The 20,866-nt window shown below is 38.5% G+C and overlaps 1 protein-coding gene across 2 annotated transcripts in view; it reads left to right on the forward strand.

Moving 5' to 3' along the window:
- Positions 1–20,866, forward strand: part of MKLN1 (muskelin 1) — a 382,687-nt gene that overhangs the window by 229,314 nt on the left and 132,507 nt on the right. For both annotated transcript variants that reach the window (XM_043590475.1, XM_043590474.1), the window contains one exon: positions 3,792–3,861. In XM_043590475.1, coding sequence (XP_043446410.1) covers positions 3,792–3,861 — 70 coding nt within the window. The remainder of the gene's footprint in view (positions 1–3,791; positions 3,862–20,866) is intronic.

The following is a 20,866-nucleotide window of genomic DNA, read 5'->3' on the forward strand; positions in this document are numbered from 1 at the left end:
ATGGGTCTTTTGATATTCCTATGGCCAAGCCTTTGTTATGGTTCTTAAAGTTCTGATTCTGGCCTCTGTCACCTGCTGTGCATAGGCAGGAGAGGTGCTTAGTAGTTGACCCAATGTTGTGACTGGAGATTATCAGGAATATATTCAAGCCTCCATCTTTCCAAACCACCTCAGGCTAACCTCACTTTATTTCTGACTTGTATTTTATTTGTCATTTATTTATTTAAAAAAAATTTAAAGTATTCTCTACACCCAAAGTGGGGTTCAAACTCACAATCCTGAGATCAAGAGCTGCATGCTCCACCAGTGGAGCCAGCCAGTTGCCCCATTTATCATTCATTTTGACTTAGTATAAGCTTAAGTTGCAGGTAATAAGTATGATTAATATATTTTATGCTTTGATGGTTCTATTTTAATTTTTCTTTGTAGTGCTACTTATTTATCTGTTCATATCATTATCAAATATTTATTAAGCACTTTGTATGTAGCAGCATTTAGCCTTGGAGTGAGGCATATGAGGGTGAATACACCTAGTCCCTATCTTCTCAGCAGCATTTTATGTAGTTTTTCACTTCTTTACTTAAAATATTTGCATTTGGCACCCACACTTTTCTGAGTTTCTGTTTTCTTCACCTTTGTCCCTTTTTAGTTTCCTTTGCTTGACCTTTCTCATCTAGACCCCCAAAATGATGGATCTCCATAGCTTAATGAGTCCTTTGGCTTCTCTAGCTCCATTTCAGGCCTTAGGTCATCCCACTCAGTATCATGGCTTTAAATATTTTAGCTATGATGTACTGATGTCCCTAAAGATACATGTATTTTCCCCTGAGTTTTAGCCTCAGATACCCAACTGCTGAATCTCCAAAACACTATTTAATAGGCATTTCAAAATTCCCAAGACCACAACATATTGCAACTGTTTGGCCTCTTTGACTTTGCATTTAGTGGTCCATCTGCTCATCTTTCAGTTATGACTGGTTAAACTCCCTCATGTCGTTCATTAACATGAATGATTTTTTTGTGGTCCCATTTTATTATAGTTCTATGTTCAGTTTTCTTGCATGCTTTATAACATTCATGTCAGTGATTTTTTTTTTAATCCTGGTTTTTTAGCTTTAGCTTTTAACTGCAATACAATTTTTTTGTGTAGGGTTATCTTCATTTTGTGTTTTATCATTCATTCTTTTTTAAAAAAACTTTTTTTATTATGAAAGTACTGTGTGTTAATTTTAGAAAGCTTGAATAGTACAGAAAACAGGAAAAGTCCATGTAATCTCATCACTGAAAGTGATACTGACAATTTAGTATATGTTCTTTAACTTCTCTCTCCATGTATGAATATTATTACTTAAAATACTTGATTTGTCATATGTATGTATGTATGTATGTATATATATATATATATATATATACACACACACACACACACACACTATAAACTACTTTTTCTCTTCACTTACTGTGTAGTGAACATTTTCCAGTGACATTAAAGTTAGGCTGTAGATCATGAGTACATGGTATTCTGTAACACAGTTATGTCATAATTTGTCTAATTAATTCCTTATTGTTACATGATTAGGTTGCTTACAGTTTGCTATTATAAACTGTGCTGTGATAAATGTGGATGATTTATATCCCCTGGATTATTTTTTTTGGTTATGTTCCAAGAAGTAGAATAATTCTCAAGCTGTGGAGTATAATAATTAAGAGCATTGACTTTGGAGTCAGATGGCCTTGGGTTCAAATCCTTACTTAGGTGTTTGTATATTTAGGCAAATTAGTTTATCTCTCTGAGTTTCCTAATCTGTACATTGAAGATAAATAAGTATTTATGTTTATGTTTATACTTACTACTTTTGAAGCACCTGGCTGGCTCAGTTGGAAGAGCATGTGACTCTTGATCTTGGGGTCATGAGTTTGAACCCTGCATTGGCTGTAGAGATTACTAAGAAAAAATAAATAAACTATCATTACTGTTAGTTATCATGTCTCTTTACTTGCCTCTGGTCTGTGACAAGTTTTCATTCTTTCCTTGTTTTTCATTATATTTAGGGTTTTGAGGAGTATTAGTCATATATTTTGTTGAATGTTCTTCAATTTGAGTTTGTTGGATGATTAGAGTGGGATTATATTAGTATGGACTCATGGATATTTATTATATTCTTTGGTTATAATCCAGTACTACACTATTTATTTTGTTATTTAAATTATTTCAGCTTTGGCCATTCATTCTTTCATTCTTTTATTTTGGTTTCTCTGTGTCTTTTTGATATGTCTCCATCCTTTATTTTTTAATTTTTTTGAGTGCTACAGGATGCTCCAGGTTTATCTTTTGAACCCTGTTCCAATCCTAGAACCAGCCATTTCCCCTAGAATCCCTATTTTCTTTTATTGGGGTATATTATGTAGAAACCAGCTCTGGGTGCTGTGAGTGCTCATTGCTACTGGGGTGTCACTAATTCTAGTCCCTTTTAATAAACAGAGTTAGGAAAAACTTTGGTGTGTGTGCATACATGCACATATATATCTATAATTACTTTTATATTTATCTGTGTCCATATTAAACTAAACATGAGTTCACAGTGATTGATGTCTCTGGCTCTGATCCAGTACCTCAGGGTTCATTCTAACCATCCTCGCTTTGCTTTTCTGTAACTTTCCACTCCAAAGTGAGAAGCTTGGCTCCCACCATCTGCCATCCATTTACTTATTTATTCAACCCCAGTATACATTACATGTAAACTATTCAGAATTAACCCATATATCTTAGAAAACAACTTTATAAAGTACAGTTTTTATATATGGTTCCATTTGTCTTTAGCCTTATAGTTTCAGGTGAAGGCACCATCTTCTTTTGTTTTTTTTTTTTCAACGTTTATTTATTTTTGGGACAGAGAGAGACAGAGCATGAACGGGGGAGGGGCAGAGAGAGAGGGAGACACAGAATCGGAAACAGGCTCCAGGCTCTGAGCCATCAGCCCAGAGCCCGACGCGGGGCTCGAACTCACGGACCGCGAGATCATGACCTGGCTGAAGTCGGACGCTTAACCGACTGCGCCACCCAGGCGCCCCATAAAGTTACTTACATCAGTTCCTTTTTTTCACCCAGAGTTCTGATTCAGATGCTGTACTTTAAAGACTTCTTAATCTAAAGATTGATTGTATGTATATACATATGCATATATGATGTTAATATATGTATTATATGTATAACATATAACAATATAATTGTGTAATATAGTGATATATATGATGTGTATATATGGTAATTTATTTATTCTTAGGTATTTTGTGTTTTCACCTTAAATGTATGTACTGTTCACTTTGTCACTTGGTATGAAGCAGAAGTATATTTTTTCTTGCTTTTTTCTCCATTGTTTGAAATGCTACCTTTATCATATTTTCAAAATCTTATATATACTAGAGCTTTTCTGTTCCTTATTCTGTTTTATTTTCTCTTTCTGTTCAAGCTCCAAACATTATATACCTATGGTAATTTCAGCATCTGGTAGATTATTCCTCTTTTTGCATATTCATATTCACTTGTAATTTTTTTTTTTTTAACTTTTAGTTATTTTGAGAGAGAGTGAGCAGAGAGGGGGAGAGAGAGAATCCCAAGCAGGCTCTGTCCTATCAGTTCAGAGAGCCTGACACAGGGCTCAAACTCATAAACTATGAGATCATGACCTGAGCCATAATCAAGATTCGGACACTTAACTGACTGAGCCACCCACGCATCCCCCATATTCACTTATAATTTTAATTATTTGCTATAATTTTCTTTATTTCAGGAACATTTTAGTGGATAAACCAAATGACCAATCTTCAAGGTGGTCCTCAGAGAGCAACTATCCTCCCCAGGTAAGATGAAGCTCCTGATACCATTTAGAAGTCAAAATTTAAATAGGCATTTAATTGACAGCAATTATCTGGAATCCATTAATAATTTATTCAGTCTTTGAAAATGTGAGGTAGATTTTAATTTTGTTTTTTGTTTTTTTTAGTTTTGAAAGAATGTTTATTTCATAGACAAATGCAGTGTGGAATTTGATGAAACATAGGCTTACTTGTGTCTCCTGGAGCATTTAAAATCTAATATGTGTTTTTTCCAGATAACTAATGATGCAAAATTAAGTTTCTTGATACCTTTTGAGGAAAATGTTAATGAAAAGAACTGGCTTAGGTGCTGTTACTATTTTGAGCAGTAACTGATATCAGTGCTGATCTAAGAAGATGTTGTGACTTCTATTGTATTCAAACTCAAGTCGGTCTGTAAATGTTTAAGGAAATGTTAGTAAGTTGGACTTGGACTCAATGACTGCCTTTTAGGGAAAATAAACTTAATATAGTTTGTTATTTTGCTAAAGTGGTATATTTAGATGATATCAAGACCATGAACTAAATTCTTTCCTTGAAAAGTGCTGTCTGAGGTCATATGAATTTAAAAAGTCATTCTTTCGGTTATATTCTTTAAGCATTAACATATAATATGTCCATATGCTGGAGGAAATTAATGCTCTGATAGGAAAGCAGATGGGTAAGTAAATTCCAGTGTAATTTCTAGTGTAATTTTTGGAAACCTAATGTTTATACTTATTTTTCCTTTTATATATATTTTTAACTGCATATCTTTTGGATCACCTGGTACTTAAATGTTTAATTGCAAAATACACATCCAAAGAATATATATTCATAGTTTTTATATATAGTATAAAGAATAATAAAACAAGTATCTATTCATCAACTGTCTTTACAAAACAACCACAACCTGTTGAAGCTTCTTGTGAGTCCTGTCTTATATTTTTCTCCAACTCCTAGTAACTGTTATTTCATGTTAAGCATTTTCTCACAGGATCATACATGTGTATGTTTATACATATCCTATATTGGGGCGCTTGGGTGGCTCAATCAGCTAAGTGTCTGACTCTTGATTTCGGGTCAGGTCATGATCTCACAATCATAAGATGGAGCCCTGTTTTGCGCTCTGCACTAGGCATGGAGCCTGCTGAAGATTATCTTTCTCCCTCTCCCTCGGCCCCTCCCCAGCTTGTATGTGCACACACATGCTCTCTCAAAAAACAAACAAAAAACAACATATAAATGTCCTTTTATCTGACTTTGATTTTTTATAAATATAATATAAATTGAATCGTTATAAATATTGATCTGCTTTTCTTTTGCTTTGTTATTTATTTATATATTTATTAATGTTGCTGAGTATAATTGTAGTTTCTTAATTTTAACTACTGTGTAGTATTCCAGTGTAGTATAAATATGCCAAAATGTATTTATCCATTTTGCAATTGATAGGCTTTTCAGTTTTTTATAGTTGTTTGCTATTATGAATAGGCTGCTTATGAACATTTTTGTATGTTGTCTCCTGGTACACATGTATAAGATTTTCTTTATGGTGTATACCTTGGAGCACAATTGATGGATCATATGTTCAAACAGGCTGTATAATTTATATTCTCGCTGACAGTATATGAAAGATGCTGTAGGGGCGCCTGGGTGGCTCAGTTGGTTAAGCGTCCGACTTCAGCTCAGGTCACGATCTCACAGTCTGTGAGTTCGAGCCCTGTGTCGGGCTCTGTGCTGACAGCTCAGAGTCTGGAGCCTGCTTCAGATTCTTTGTCTCCCTCTCTCTCTGCCCCTTCCCCACTCATGCTCTGTCTCTCTCTGTCTCAAAAATAAATAAAAAAACATTTAAAAAATTAAAAAAAAAAAAGAAAAATGCTGTATATTGCAGTCTCCATATCACTTCTATATGGCTGATTTTTAGATTTTGCCAGTCTGTTAGATCTTTCATTATAACTCACTGTGGCTTTAATTTGCTTTTTCCTGTTTACATTCAGACCTTCTTGCATTTGTTTGTGGGGTTATATTGTATGTTATTGGTACACACCCCCTCCTGTTCACACTGAGGTTGAGTACATTGTGTTTTCAATCATGTTTTTCTTATTCATCTTTTCATTTTACTTGAGCCCTCAAATTCGGTGTGTTTCTGTTTTTATTTAGTTGTTTTTATGTCTTACTAATGAATATAATCTTTTTCATTATTACTGAAATGGTGGTAACCTCTTTACTGTGAAATTTCTTTTATTTCTTATGGAACAGTATTTTGAAGGCAGTATTACTTAATGTCTTTTTACTTATTCATTTGCTTATTTATTCAAAAATTATTTAGTCAGCACCCATGGGGTGCCAAACTTTATAGCAGTGAATTAACTATTGTCTTTCCTCTTAATGAGACAAGAAATACCCTGAATCAATTAATATTCAATGTGCTAAGTCTGAGAGTAGAAGTTACTTAAAGTTTTTGTGATTTAAAAGAGACTAACTTGGGATGCCTGGGTGGCTCAGTCAGTTAAGCGTCTGACTCTTGATCTCAGCTCCGGTCTTGATCTCAGGGTTGTGAGTTCAAGCCCCGTGTTGGGCTCCACGCTGGATGCAGAGACTACTTTAAAAAATAAGTAAATAAAAATAAAAGAGACTAACTTATCATGGAAATGGGTAACATGAATCTGTTTTCCGTCATTGTAATTACACATCAGATATAACTGGGGTTCCATGTAGCCAATCTCAAAGAACAGCAGTCTTGTCAGAAAAAATATAATTGAAAGTAATTTCTGATTTTACTTAGTTTTGTGTGAAACTGCCATATGGGATAGAATGGATATAGTTTTAAGGTATAGATATGTAGAAAGTAGTCTTGTACTCCTAGTGGATGTGAGCTAGGTCAATAATACTAATTCCAACGCTTATTCTTTTTTCTTTTTCTTCTTTTTCTTTTTCTTTTTTTTTTTTTTTTTTTTTACTCAAACCATATTCTGAAAATTACTAAAAGGGCTGAGTTTTTAAATTTTTTTAAATGTTTATTTATTGGGGGGGGGGGAGGGAGGGGAAGGGACAGGGAGAGAGGGGGAAACAGAATCTGAAGCAGGCTCCAGGCTCTGAGCTGTCAGCAGAACCACAAGATCATGACTTGAGCTGAAGTCGGATGCTTAACTGACTGAGTCACCTAGGCGCCCCTAAAAGGGCTGAATTTTTAAAAGATGCACACATACATAAAGTTTATGAAAGCTGGGACCCTAAATTGATGAATTCTCAGAATAATTAAACAGAAGAAATCTCCACCTCTGGGGGACTGTGGGAAGAGTTACATTGGCACTGAGTAGAGGAGGAGAAAATGAAGAAAACCTGGATGATCCTGGATGAACCTGGTGATCCTGGATGTATAGTGCTCTTAAGGTTCTCAATTAAAGCAAGTGCAAATCCTCTCTGGAGATAGTTATCTTTCCCAAATCTTCAGGTAGTCTCCGTAGATCATTATTCAAGGAAAGTAAGCAGTACACACGCAAAGATAACCAAATGTACCAGAAAACAAGGTGCCTTTAGTAAGAACTAGGAAGAAATGATAGAGAAACCTTCAAAAACATTAGGTATAAGAAGTAAATGTACTAAAAGATATTGCAATTAAAATAACATACCGTATTTAAAGAAATAAAAGGTATTTGTAAGGGACAGGAAACTTTAAAAAGTGATATAACATATTTGAAAAACAACCAAATAAAACTTCTTCAAATGAAAAATTTAATGAGAAAAATTAATTTTGACCAACTGTCCTACTAAGGAGGATGAAATAAGAAAAAAGATTTTTTTTTGAAGGTGCAGTGTTTTGGTAACAAGCAAGTAAAGAGTGATGGGGCCAAGATGAGGAAGATACAGGAACCCAGATAGGAGACCTACTTTGGGGCCACTTTTCCACTGGGTATCTATTGACCCCTAAAGAAGTGGTTAAGATCCTGAAAAGCTGAACAGCACTTCTGACAAACTCTTGAGGCCAGGAAGATAAAGATCAGAAATCAGAGTCTGGAATGTAGTAGATTCCCTTCTCTGATTTAGGATCCTGAAGCTATGTTAGAGGAGGAAGGGTGAACCAAATATACTCTCACCCTCACAGGGAAGCCCAGTTTCATATTATCTTAGTCCTTGAAATTTGATGAAAATAATCAAGAAGTGGTAGTGTCACTAGTCATAGACCTGCAGCACATATACCTCTTCTAGAGGAAGTTAATATCCTTGGCATCTAGTTATTTTTAGTTTTCCATATTTGATATCTACCAAAAATACGAGTTTACAGATAATAGAATTTTAGATACAGGTTTTAAAATAAGTGCCTTTAGGGGCACCTGGGTGGCTCACTCGGTTAAGCATCCAACTTTGGCTCAGTTCACGATCTCACGGTTCGCAGGTTCAGGCCCCCCCCATCAGGCTCTGTGCTGACAGCTCAGACCCTGGAGCCTGTTTCGGATTCTGTGTCTCCCTCTCCCTCTGTTCCTTCCCTGGTCACACTTTGTCTCTCAAAAATAAATAAACGTTAAAAAAAAAATTTTAAATAAGTGCCCTTAGTGTCTTAAAGGAAAAAAAAGAGATGAAAATCAATAATGAAAATTTTGAGTTTAGGAAGATGGTGGCATAGGAGGATGCTGGGCTCACCGCGCATCCTGCTGATCACTTAGATTCCACCTACACCTGCCTAAATAACCCAGAAAACTGCCAGAAGACTAGCAGAACGGAGTCTCCGGAGCCAAGTGCAGATGAGAGGCCCACGGAAGAGGGTAGGAAGGGCGGCGAGGCAGCGCGCGCTACACGGACTGGCGGGAGGCAGCCGGTGCGGAGGGGCGGCCCGCCGGCCAAGCAGAGCCCCCTTGTCTGGCTTGCAAAGCGGAGGGGCCGGATGGAGTGTGTTCTGACAGCAAGCAGGACTTGACATCTAGAAGGTTATAAGCTAACAGCTCTGCTCAGAGAACCGGAGAGCTGGAGGACAACAGGAGGGAGAGTTGTTGAGCCCCGAACGACAGAGCTCAGCTTGGCGGGGAACAAAGGCACTCGCCAGCGCCATCTCTCTCGCCCATCCCCCAGCCAAAATCCCAAAGGGAACCAGTTCCTGCCAGGGAACTTGCTTGCACCGCGCAAACACCCAACGCTGTGCTTCTGTGGATCCATCCCTCTGGTGGGTCTGACTCCCTCCCGGTACTGCAGGGCCCCTCCTGAAGCGGATCTCTGAAGGAAAAACGAGCTGAGCCTGCCCCTCCCGCCCCCGTGCACCTTGCCGATCCACCCCAGCTAATACACCAGATCCCCAGCACCATAAGCCTCGCAGTGTGCAAGTAGCCCAGACGGGCCACGCCACCCCACAGTAAATCCCGCCCCTAGGAGAGGGGAAGAGAAGGCAAACACCAGTCTGACTGTGGCCCCAGCGGTGGGCTGGGGGCAGATATCAGGTCTGACTGCGGACCCGCCCACCAATGCAAGTTATTCAAGACAGCACAGGGGAAGTGCCCCGCAGTTCCACACTACTCCAGGGACTATCCAAAATGATCAAATGGAAGAATTCCCCTCAAAAGAATCTCCAGGAAATAGCGACAGCTAATGAACTGATCAAAAAGGATTTAAACAATATAACAGAAAGTGAATTTAGAATAATAGTCATAAAATTAATTGCTGGGCTTGAAAACAGTATAGAGGACAGCAGAGAATCTCTTGCTACAGAGATCAAGGGACTAAGGAACAGCCAGGAGGAGCTAAAAAATGCTATTAATGAGCTGCAAAATAAAATGGAGACGACCACAGCTCAGATTGAAGAGGCAGAGGAGAGAATAGGTGAACTAGAAGATAAAATTATGGAAAAAGAAGAAGCTGAGAAAAAGAGAGATAAAAAAAATCCAGGAGTATGAGGGGAAAATTAGAGAACTAAGTGATGCACTAAAGAGAAATAATCTACGCATAATTGGTATTCCAGAGGAGGAAGAGAGAGGGAAAGGTGCTGCAGGTGTACTTGAAGAAATAATAGCTGAGAACTTCCCTGATCTGGGGAAGGAAAAAGGCATTGAAATCCAAGAGGCACAGAGAACTCCCTTCAGACGTAACTTGAATCGATCTTCTGCACGACATATCATAGTGAAACTGGCAAAATACAAGGATAAAGAGAAAATTCTGAAAGCAGCTAGAGATAAACGTGCTCTAACATATAAAGGGAGACTCGTGACCAATCTCTCTACTGAAACTTGGCAGGCCAGAAAGGAATGGCAGGAGATCTTCAATGTGATGAATAGAAAAAATATGCAGCTGAGAATCCTTTATCAAGCAAGTCTGTCATTTAAAATAGAAGGAGAGATAAAGGTCTTCCCAAACAAAAACTGAAGGAATTCATCACCACTAAACCACTAAAAGAGATCCTAAGGGGGATCCTGTGAGACAAAGTACCAAAGACATCGCTACAAGCATGAAACCTACAGACATCACAATGAGTCTAAACCCATATCTTTCTATAATAACACTGAATGTAAATGGACTAAATGCGCCAACCAAAAGACAAGTATCAGAATGGATAAAAAAACAAGACCCATCTATTTGCTGTCTACAAGAGACTCATTTTAGACCTGAGGACACCTTCAGATTCAGAGTGAGGGGATGGAGAGCTATTTATCATGCCACTGGAAGTCAAAAGAAAGCTGGAGTAGCCATACTTATATCAGACAAACTAGACTTTAAATTAAAGGCTGTAACAAGAGATGAAGAAGGGCATTATATAATAATCACAGGGTCTATCCATCAGGAAGAGCTAACAATTATAAATGTCTATGCGCCGAATACAGGAGCCCCCAAGTATATAAAACAATTGCTCACAAACATAAGCAACCTTATTGATAAGAATGTGGTAATTGCAGGGGACTTTAACAATCCACTTACAGAAATGGATAGATCATCTAGACACATGGTCAATAAAGAAACAAGAGCCCTGAATGATACATTGGATCAGATGGACTTGACAGATATATTTAGAACTCTGCATCCCAAAGCAACAGAATATACTTTCTTCTCGAGTGCACATGGAACATTCTCCAAGATAGATTACATACTGGGTCACAAAACAGCCCTTCTAAGTATACAAGAATTGAAATCATACCATGCATACTTTCAGACCACAATGCTATGAAGCTTGAAATCAACCACAGGAAAAAGTCTGGAAAACTTCCAAAAGCATGGAGGTTAAAGAACACCCTACTAAAAAATGAATGGGTCAACCAGGCAGTTAGGGAAGAAATTAAAAAATATATAGAAACAAACAAAAATGAAAATACAACAATCCAAACGCTTTGGGATGCAGCGAAGGCAGTCCTGAGAGGAAAATACATTGCAATCCAGGCCTATCTCAAGAAACAAGAAAAATGCCAAATACAAAATCTAACAGCACACCTAAAGGAACTAGAAGCAGAACAGCAAAGACAGCCTAAATCCAGCAGAAGAAGAGAAATAATAAAGATCAGAGCAGAAATAAACAATATAGAATCTAAAAAAACTATAGAGCAGATCAACGAAACCAAGAGTTGGTTTTTTGAAAAAATAAAATTGATAAACCTCTAGCCAGGCTTCTCAAAAAGAAAAGAGAGATGACCCAAATAGATAAAATCATGAATGAAAATGGAATTATTACAACCAATCCCTCAGAGATACAAGCAATTATCAGGGAATACTATGAAAAATTATATGCCACCAAACTGGACAACCTGGAAGAAATGGACAAATTCCTAAACACCCACAGGCTTCCAAAACTCAATCAGGAGGAAATAGAAAGCTTGAAGAGACCTATAACCAGCTAAGAAATTGAATCAGTCATCAAAAATCTCCCAACAAATATGAGTCCAGGACCAGATGGCTTCCCAGGGGAGTTCTACCAGACTTTTTTTTTTTTTCCAACGTTTATTTATTTTTGGGACACAGAGAGACAGAGCATGAACGGGGGAGGGGCAGAGAGAGAGGGAGACACAGAATCGGAAACAGGCTCCAGGCTCTGAGCCATCAGCCCAGAGCCCGACGCGGGGCTCGAACTCACAGACCACGAGATCGTGACCTGGCTGAAGTCGGACGCTTAACCGACTGCACCACCCAGGCGCCCCTCTACCAGACGTTTAAAGCAGAGATAATACCTATCTTTCTCAAGCTGTTCCAAAAAATTAGAAAGGGAAGGAAAACTTCCAGACTCATTCTATGAAGCCAGTATTACTTTGATTCCTAAACCAGACAGAGACCCAGTAAAAAAAGAGAACTACAGGCCAATATCCCTGATGAATATGGATGCAAAAATTCTCAATAAGATACTAGCAAATCGAATTCAACAGCATATAAAAAGAATTATTCACCATGATCAAGTGGGATTCATTCCTGGGATACAGGGCAGGTTCAACATTCGCAAATCAATCAACATGATACATCACATTAATAGAAGAAAAGATAAGAACCATATGATCCTGTCAATCAATGCAGAAAAGGCATTTGACAAAATTCAGCAACCTTTCTTAATAAAAACCCTCGAGAAAGTCGGGATAGAAGGAACATACTTAAACATCATAAAAGCCATTCATGAAAAGCCCACAGCTAACATCATCCTCAATGGGGAAAAACTGAGAGCTTTTTCCCTGAGATCAGGAACACGACAGGGATGTCCACTCTCACCGCTGTTGTTTAACATAGTGTTGGAAGTTCTAGCATCAGCAATCAGACAACAGAAGGAAATCAAAGGCATCAAAATTGGCAAGGATGAAGTTAAGCTTTCACTTTTTGCAGATGACATGATAGTATACATGGAAAATCCGATAGACTCCACCAAAAGTCTGCTAGAACTGATACATGAATTCAGCAAAGTCGCAGGATACAAAATCAATGTACAGAAATCAGTTGCATTCTTATACACTAGTAATGAATTCCCATTCACAATTGCACCAAGAAGCATAAAATACCTAGGAATGAATCTAACCAAAGATGTAAAAGATCTGTATGCCGAAAATTATAGAAAGCTTATGAAGGAAATTGAAGAAGATATAAAGAAATGGAAAAACATTCTGCACTCATGGATTGGAAGAATAAATATTGTCAAAATGTCAATACTACCCAAAGCTATCTACACATTCAATGCAATCACAATCAAAATTGCACCAGCATTCTTCTTGAAACTAGAACAAGCAATCCTAAAATTCATATGGAACCACAAAAGGTCCCGAATAGCCAAAGTAATTTTGAAGAAGACCAAAGCAGGAGGCATCACAATCCCAAACTTTAGCCTCTACTACAAAGCTGTAATCATCAAAACAGCATGGTATTGGCACAAAAACAGACACATAGACCAATGGAATAGAATAGAAACCCCAGAACTAGACCCACAAACATATGGCCAACTCATCTTTGACAAAGCAGGAAAGAACATCCAATGGAAAAAGACAGTCTCTTTAACAAATGGTGCTGGGAGAACTGGACAGCAACATGCAGAAGGTTGACACTAGACCGCTTTCTCACACCATTCACAAAAATAAACTCAAAGTGGATAAAGGACCTGAATGTGAGACAGGAAACCATCAAAACCCTAGAGGAGAAAGCAGGAAAAGACCTCTCTGACCTCAGTCGTAGCAATTTCTTACTTGACACATCCCCAAAGGCAAGGGAATTAAAAGCAAAAATGAACTACTGGGACCTTATGAAGATAAAAAGCTTCTGCACAACAAAGGAAACAACCAACAAAACTAAAAGGCAACCAATGGAATGGGAAAAGATATTTGCAAATGACATATCGGACAAAGGGCTAGTATCCAAAATCCATAAAGAGCTCACCAAACTCCACACCCGAAAAACAAATAACCCAGTGAAGAAATGGGCAGAAAACATGAACAGACACTTCTCTAAAGAAGACATCCGCATGGCCAACGGGCACATGAAAAGATGCTCAACGTTGCTCCTCATCAGGGAAATACAAATCAAAACCATACTCAGATATCACCTCACTCCAGTCAGAGTGGCCAAAACGAACAAATCAGGAGACTATAGATGCTGGAGAGGATATGGAGAAACGGGAACCCTCTTGCACTGTTGGTGGGAATGCAAATTGGTGCAGCTTCTCTGGAAAACAGTGTGGAGGTTCCTCAGAAAATTAAAACTAGACCTACCCTATGACCCAGCAATAGCACTGCTAGGAATTTACCAAGGGATACAGGAGTACTGTTGCATAGGGGCACTTATACCCCAATGTTTATAGCAGCACTCTCAACAATAGCCAAATTATGGAAAGAGCCTAGATGTCCATCAACTGATGAATGGATAAAGAAATTGTGGTTTATATACACAATGGAGTACTACGTGGCAATGAGAAAGAATGAAATATGGCCCTTTGTAACAACATGGATGGAACTGGAGTGTGATGCCAAGTGAAATAAGCCATACAGAGAAAGACAGATACCATATGTTTCACTCTTATGTGGATCCTGAGAAACTTAACAGAAACCCATGGGGGAGGGGAAGGGGGAAAAAAAAAGGAGGTTAGAGTGGGAGAGAGCCAAAGCATAAGAGACTCTTAAAAACTGAGAACAAACTGAGGGTTAATGGGAGGTGAGAGGGAGGGGACGGTGGGTGATGGGTATTGAGGAGGGCACCTTTTGGGATGAGCACTGGGTGTTGTATGGAAACCAATTTGACAATAAACTTCATTTATTGAAAAAAAAATGAAAATTTTGGCAGGGAATTAAAAAAAAAGAACCAAAATAGAAATGAAAAATACAGTAACCAAAATTGCAGATTATAGTTGAGAATAAAAAAGAACTTTCCAGAAACACTTTCCCTTTTTTTGTTGTTGTTGTTTATTTTTATTTATTTTGAGAGAATAAGCAGGGGAGGCACAGAGAAAGAGGGAGACAGAATCCCAATCAGGCTCCCTCCGATGCAGGGCTTGGACTCATGAACAGTTCAGATCATGACCTGAAGAGAAATCAGGAGTGTAATGCTTAACTGATTGGGGTACCTGGATGGTACTCTTGGTCTTGGCTCAGGTCGTGATTTCACAGTTCATGAGTTTGAGCCCCGTGCCAGGCCCTGTGCTGACGTCATAGAGCCTGCTTGGGATTCTCTGTCTGTCCCTCTCTCTGTCCCTCCCCTTCCTGTGTTCTCTCTCTCTCTCTCTCTCTCTCTAAAAATAGGGAAATAAAATGTCAAAAGTTAAAAAAATTAAAAATTTAGGGGCGCCTGGGTGGCTCAGTCAGTTAAGCGTCCGACTTCAGCTCAGGTCACGATCTCGCGGTACGTGAGTTCGAGCCCCGCGTCAGGCTCTGGGCTGATGGCTCAGAGCCTGTAGCCTGCTTCCGATTCTGTGTCCCCCTCTGTCTCTGCCCCTCCCCCGTTCATGCTCTGTCTCTCTCTGTCCCAAAAATAAACATTAAAAAAAAATTTAAACCTTGTCTGAGGAAATCCTCAACGCCCTAGAGCTTGGAAAGCTTAACTTCCCAGCCTGCTGTCCTGGACCGGAGCTGCGGCTTCCAGCCCACCCATCCCTCCAGCAGGCTGGCTCCCCCCACAGCCATTCGTTCTAGTGGAGTGTTGTGTACAACCTTTGGCCCACGGGTAGTAAGAAGCCAAGGACCAGTTTTCCCTCTGAATGCCTGTGAATGCCTTTACCCTCTGAATGCCTTAATCCCTTTATTCTACATTGAGTCCTAGTTCAGGTTCTTTGAAGGAGCAGAGGAGGGGCAGAGAATCCCAAGTGTGGTCTGCTTTGGCAGCTCAGCCCGATGCGAGGCAACGTGAGGATTAGGACCTGAGCTGGAACCGAGTCCACATGCTTAACCGACTCAGCCACCCAGGCACTCCGGTCCTATTTTAGCCTTAACATCTCCAAATGGTGGAACACTTCAATAAAATAACCATGATTTTGAAAAAAAAAAAAAAAAAAAATTTAAAAAAAAATAAAAATTTAAAATTAAGTCAAATATACTTTATGTAAAGTGGAAATATTATTGTCATAGATCACTGAAAAATAATTGCTAGTAATAATTTATATGACAGATACATACAATTACTTACCTTTGTAGCTTATTTTGATAATAAACTATTACTTGACCTGCCTATTTCAAAGCACTACTTAGGATATATAACTTAGTTCTATTATTTTAATTTTGGATAAGGAGAAACCTTATTTCATGAAGTGGTACCATATAATTAGTATGAGAATAGCCTCTATTTTCCATATTTGTTTTTAATTATTCTAAATCCCCCCATGACCGTGTATGGTGATTGTAAAGGTTTGGTGCATGTACTTTAGCTACTTTAGTGCCCTAAAACTCTGAAAAGTATTTCCATTTCTAATGTGTTTTGGTTTTATAGATAGTTGATTGTGTAATTTACAATAGTTATATTTTATAAAATCGCCATGAACACTGCATTAGTGAATACTGAGCCATTGCTTCTAGGGGAAATACAGGGTTAGATTCCTGTGTGCCTTTGGTCGTAACATTCCTGTTTACCAAATGGTATATGACCTTACTTTATGTGTGTTTCTGTTTACACATACCTTATTTTATGTATATTATTTGTTCGTTAGCATTGAACTTACTACAGCCATAGCACTATAACTTAACGCCTGAATGAAATGAAGCTTGAAATAAGAGTCCAGAGACCATGAATCACAATATGAGTGAGTCTTGCCACGGTGAAGCCAGAGTTTCCACAGTCATTCTCACGATCTGCCTGATGGCATGTGGCAGACCTCTGAGGAAGCTAAGGTTTTGTCTTAATTAGATTTATCCAGAGAAAACTGAACACATTCTAAGAAACTTCCCCATATATGCCTTCCTATAGGTCCTGAGAACTCAGAAATGCTTCACGTAGAGGTGGCGCCCCAGGACTCTAGTTTCACTAGCTCTAGCTGCTCCCTTTGCTGCTCTGGGAGTGCAGTGGTCTCTTCCTTAGAGCTTCAAAAACCAGGTGGGCACTGAAGGAGGGATTGAAATTCCCCAGGGGCTCAGGGAACTTTGAAATTCCTTAGGGAGGGGGACATCACTGCCCCAGCCTGACACCTATTTCCTTTGAAAGGCACATCACATCCTTCTTGCATTTAGAAACATTAGACATGGCTTCAGCACTCTGCTTGGGGATCATTGTAGACAGCAAGATCAGCAGAAAGCACAAAAATATAAAAAATGTGGCACTAAGTAGACGGTGTAAAGGATGCTTGTTTACTGTATGATAGAATTAAACCAAGAAGGCAGAGTGTCCCTTGCTTGACCTCAGCTGGGAGAGAGTGCATTGGGCAACTCATACTTTTTTGTCGCTTTGCACATGTCTGGAAATGATTCTGAAAGTGCTGTAGGTATTGAAATCTGTAGTGATTTTGTTGTTGAAAATAAATTTTAGTGAGTAGGGGAATTCACAAATATGGAATCCACAAATAATGAGGAGTGACTGTATGGGATCTAATAATTCATTTATCATGTTTTGAACAGAGCTGAGAATCAGAAAGGAAAAAAAGAGGACTCTGAAAAACCAAAACATTGTGATGAAATTTTAGGTCCTGAGGGCCTTTCCTAGAATCTACATTGGTTTTAAGTTACTCTGTTTAGTTAGTTACTTCTTCACTTTTCAGCAACTGGATGTAACTTTGTGTATGGGGGCACAGCTATAAAAGATAGGCACATTAACAGCAAGCTGACAAACAGAACAACTGACAAAGTGTCGTGATGGAAAAGATAGAAAAATCTAAGTAACAAATAGAAAAACAAAAGTGTAAAAAAAGAAAAAAAAGAAAAACAAAAGTGTAACATTTAGGGGTCTTTATTGGAAAAATAGATAATAATCTATATTTAGAGTGTATATTTCAGTAGATATTGCATACCTTCCTCAGTTTTACTTACTGGAATAAATAATAGTGGTTTGCATTCTTGTCCTCATTTCTTTATCCATTGAAGCTTTGCCAGAAAGGACCCCAATTAAACTTTTTACCCTTTATTCTTTTTTTTAAACGTTTTTTAAATATTTATTTATTAAAATAAATGAGCGAGCATGGGTGTGTGAGCTGAGGAGGGCCAGAGAGAGGGGAAGAGAGAGAGAATCCCAAGCAGGCACAGAGCCCGACGCGGGGCTCAATCTCACCAACTGTGAGATCATGACCTGAGCTGAGATCAAGAGTCCAAGCTTAACCAACTGAGCCACCCAGGCGCCCCTGAATGGAACTTTGATTCTAATTCTAATGAATTAGACTCTAAATCTTAAAGCTTTATGTGGTTTTGTGATTTTAACATTGTCCTCATTATGGTGGGTCCCTCTTTTATTATTTTGGTATTGCTCTATAACAAATCACAGATTTAGTTTAAAGCCACTTCCTAGGTTACAATCCCCCAGGTGGGATTCTTTCTTCAGAGTATCATAAGGCTGAAATCCAGATATTGGTTAGGTTCTCATCTGCTGGCCCTGAAGACCGTGAGCTTTGTTGTCAAAATTCAGTTCCTTTTGGTTATAGGACTGAAGTCCTTGTTTTCTTGCTGGCTATAAATTAAGAGCTATTCTTAGTTCTTAGACCATGCCCACATGCCTTACCACATGCCCCCCTTCATTTTCAAATGAGCAATGGTGCATCGATTCCTTCTTGTGCTTTTAATTTCTGACTTCTTGTCTCTGATCTCTAAACTCAGAGTTAAAGGACACACGATTAGGTGGGCCCACCCAGATAATCTCTGTTTTAATTAAAACGAACTGATCTGGAAACATAATTACATCTATCCATACTACTTTCACTAGGTTAGTGTTTGATTGACTATCTGAGAGAGGTAGGTTTGTGTACAACAGGGACCAGGAATTATGCGTGCAGTACCTTCTCACCTTTTGTCTGTAGCTTTCATTCATTGAATTCAGTAGGTACAGATTTATTGGCTGCTATAAATAGGTCAGACTGTGTTGTAGGTGTTTGGGGTTTATCACTAAGGAAAATCAGTGAGGTGTAAGCAGGACAAACAAAAATTTCTGCTCTCATGGAGCTTATTTCTTGAGGAGAAAGACAATACACTAAACAATATATTCAGAGGTAAAAAGTGCTATTGCAATAATCCAGGCCAGAGATTTTGGTAGGTTTTGACTTGGTGGTAGTTGTCCAGATGATGAAAATTGCTTGTGAAAACACTTTGAAAAATGTAAGGTCATATGTATACATTTTTAAGCCTTCTGCTAACAAGTAACCAAATGCAAGAAATGAATATTGCCTCTCTTTTCTTTTCTGAGTGGGTGTTATTTTTGACAAGGCAGAAAAGGTAGGGGAAATTACTGCTTTTATAGTCTCTCAAATATGTTTTAAATATTTTTTATATGTTTGTTTATTTTGAGAGAATGGACACATACGCGTGAGTGAAGGAGGAGGAGGAGGGAGGGAGGAAGGGAGAGAGAGAGAGAGAGAGAGAGAGAGAGAGAGAGAGAGAGAATGAGAATGAGAATGAAAATGAATCCCATGGAGGGTCTGCGCTGTGAGCCCTACTCAGATCTTTAACCCATGAATCATGATGAGATCATAACCTGAGCTGAGAATAAGAGTCAGACGTGGGGGTGCCTGGGTGGCTCAGTCGATTAAGCTTCCTACTTGGCTCAGGTCATGATCTCAGTTTGTGAGTTCGAGCCCTGCGTCAGGCTCTGTGCTGACAGCTCAGAGCCTGCTTCAGATTCTGTGTCTCCCTTTCTCACTGCCCCTGTCCCACTCACGCTCTGTCTCTCAAAACTGAATAAATGGTAAAAAAAAAAATTTTTAAAGAGACGCTTAACTAGCTGAGCCACCCAGGCACCCCTTAACTATGTTTTATATCCCTTCTGTCTCTATCTCATATTGTTGTAAATAATCTACCATTGACTCTATGTAATTTGAAGTCAGAGAGTTCATGTCTCTAGGATTGTATTTCTTCATCAATAAAAATAAGGTTTTAGGGTTATCCAAAAAGTGTTTTATTTCTAGATTTCCAAATTTTATATTTTGTATTATTTGGAAGCCTCATTTTCTGAAGGTGATGGGTAAATGGAAGCATTACTCTATTACTAGTTAATGTCAAATCCTTTTTTTCTTTTTTCAAACTTTTCAAATCCTTTCATTCTACTTTGTGTTGTGGTTAGTTGTTAGTGTGTATTTTCTTCATTAGATTGTAAGTAAGATCTTTGAAAAGTAGCATTCGGTCTTACTAATTTCTGTATTTCCCTTTCAGTGGTGCCATGGCAAAATTCTGTGTTGGCTGAGAATTTCATTTGCTGTGATAAAACAAACAAACAAACAAACAAACAATTATTACATAGAAAATTAATGTGGTTTAGGAAATATGAGTGGTAGATAGATTCTAGTCTAATTCAAATGTTTGCGTCGTTGTGCGCTGTCCAGCAGGCACACAAAGCACATTAGTAGGTACTTGTATTTATCTAGGAATGAAATACAAATATTTTTGTTTTAATTTATGTCTGTTGTTTTTCAAATGGCTACTAAGTTGTCAGTACATAAACGCTTATTAAGCTGTTTGGACTTAACTACTTAATAAATGGAACTGTTAATATTTATTTTGGCCTTGGATGCTGTATTATCTATTGCTGTGTAATAAGTTACCCCAAACTTAGCAGTTAGAAACAAGCATTTATTACTTCACACTGTTACTGAGGGTCAGGAATCTGAGAGTGACGTTGCTGAGTGGTTCTGGCTCAAGGCTGCACTCAAGGTGTAGGCCAGGACTGCAGTTATCCCAAGGTTTGCCTGGGGTTGGAGGATTCCCTTACCTGGTTCTCCAGCTTGCAGATCACATATTATGGGATTTCTCAGCCTCCTGTTTCTGTTTTGTTTTTCTGGAGAACCTTGAAATACCACTTTCTTCAACTTTCATGGGTCCCCAACTTTACTTTCCTGGTTTCTTTACTTTCTGACTGCTGCTGTGTCTGCTCTAAGAGTGCACTTAGCTGCACGCTAAAAGCTTTGGAGCTAGAACCTGCTTTACAGCTTATTGGCTGCCCTTCGTCAGCGAGCATGCACTTCCCCCAG

The sequence above is a fragment of the Prionailurus bengalensis genome, chromosome A2 (assembly GCF_016509475.1).
Source record: "Prionailurus bengalensis isolate Pbe53 chromosome A2, Fcat_Pben_1.1_paternal_pri, whole genome shotgun sequence".
Taxonomy (NCBI): domain Eukaryota; kingdom Metazoa; phylum Chordata; class Mammalia; order Carnivora; family Felidae; genus Prionailurus; species Prionailurus bengalensis.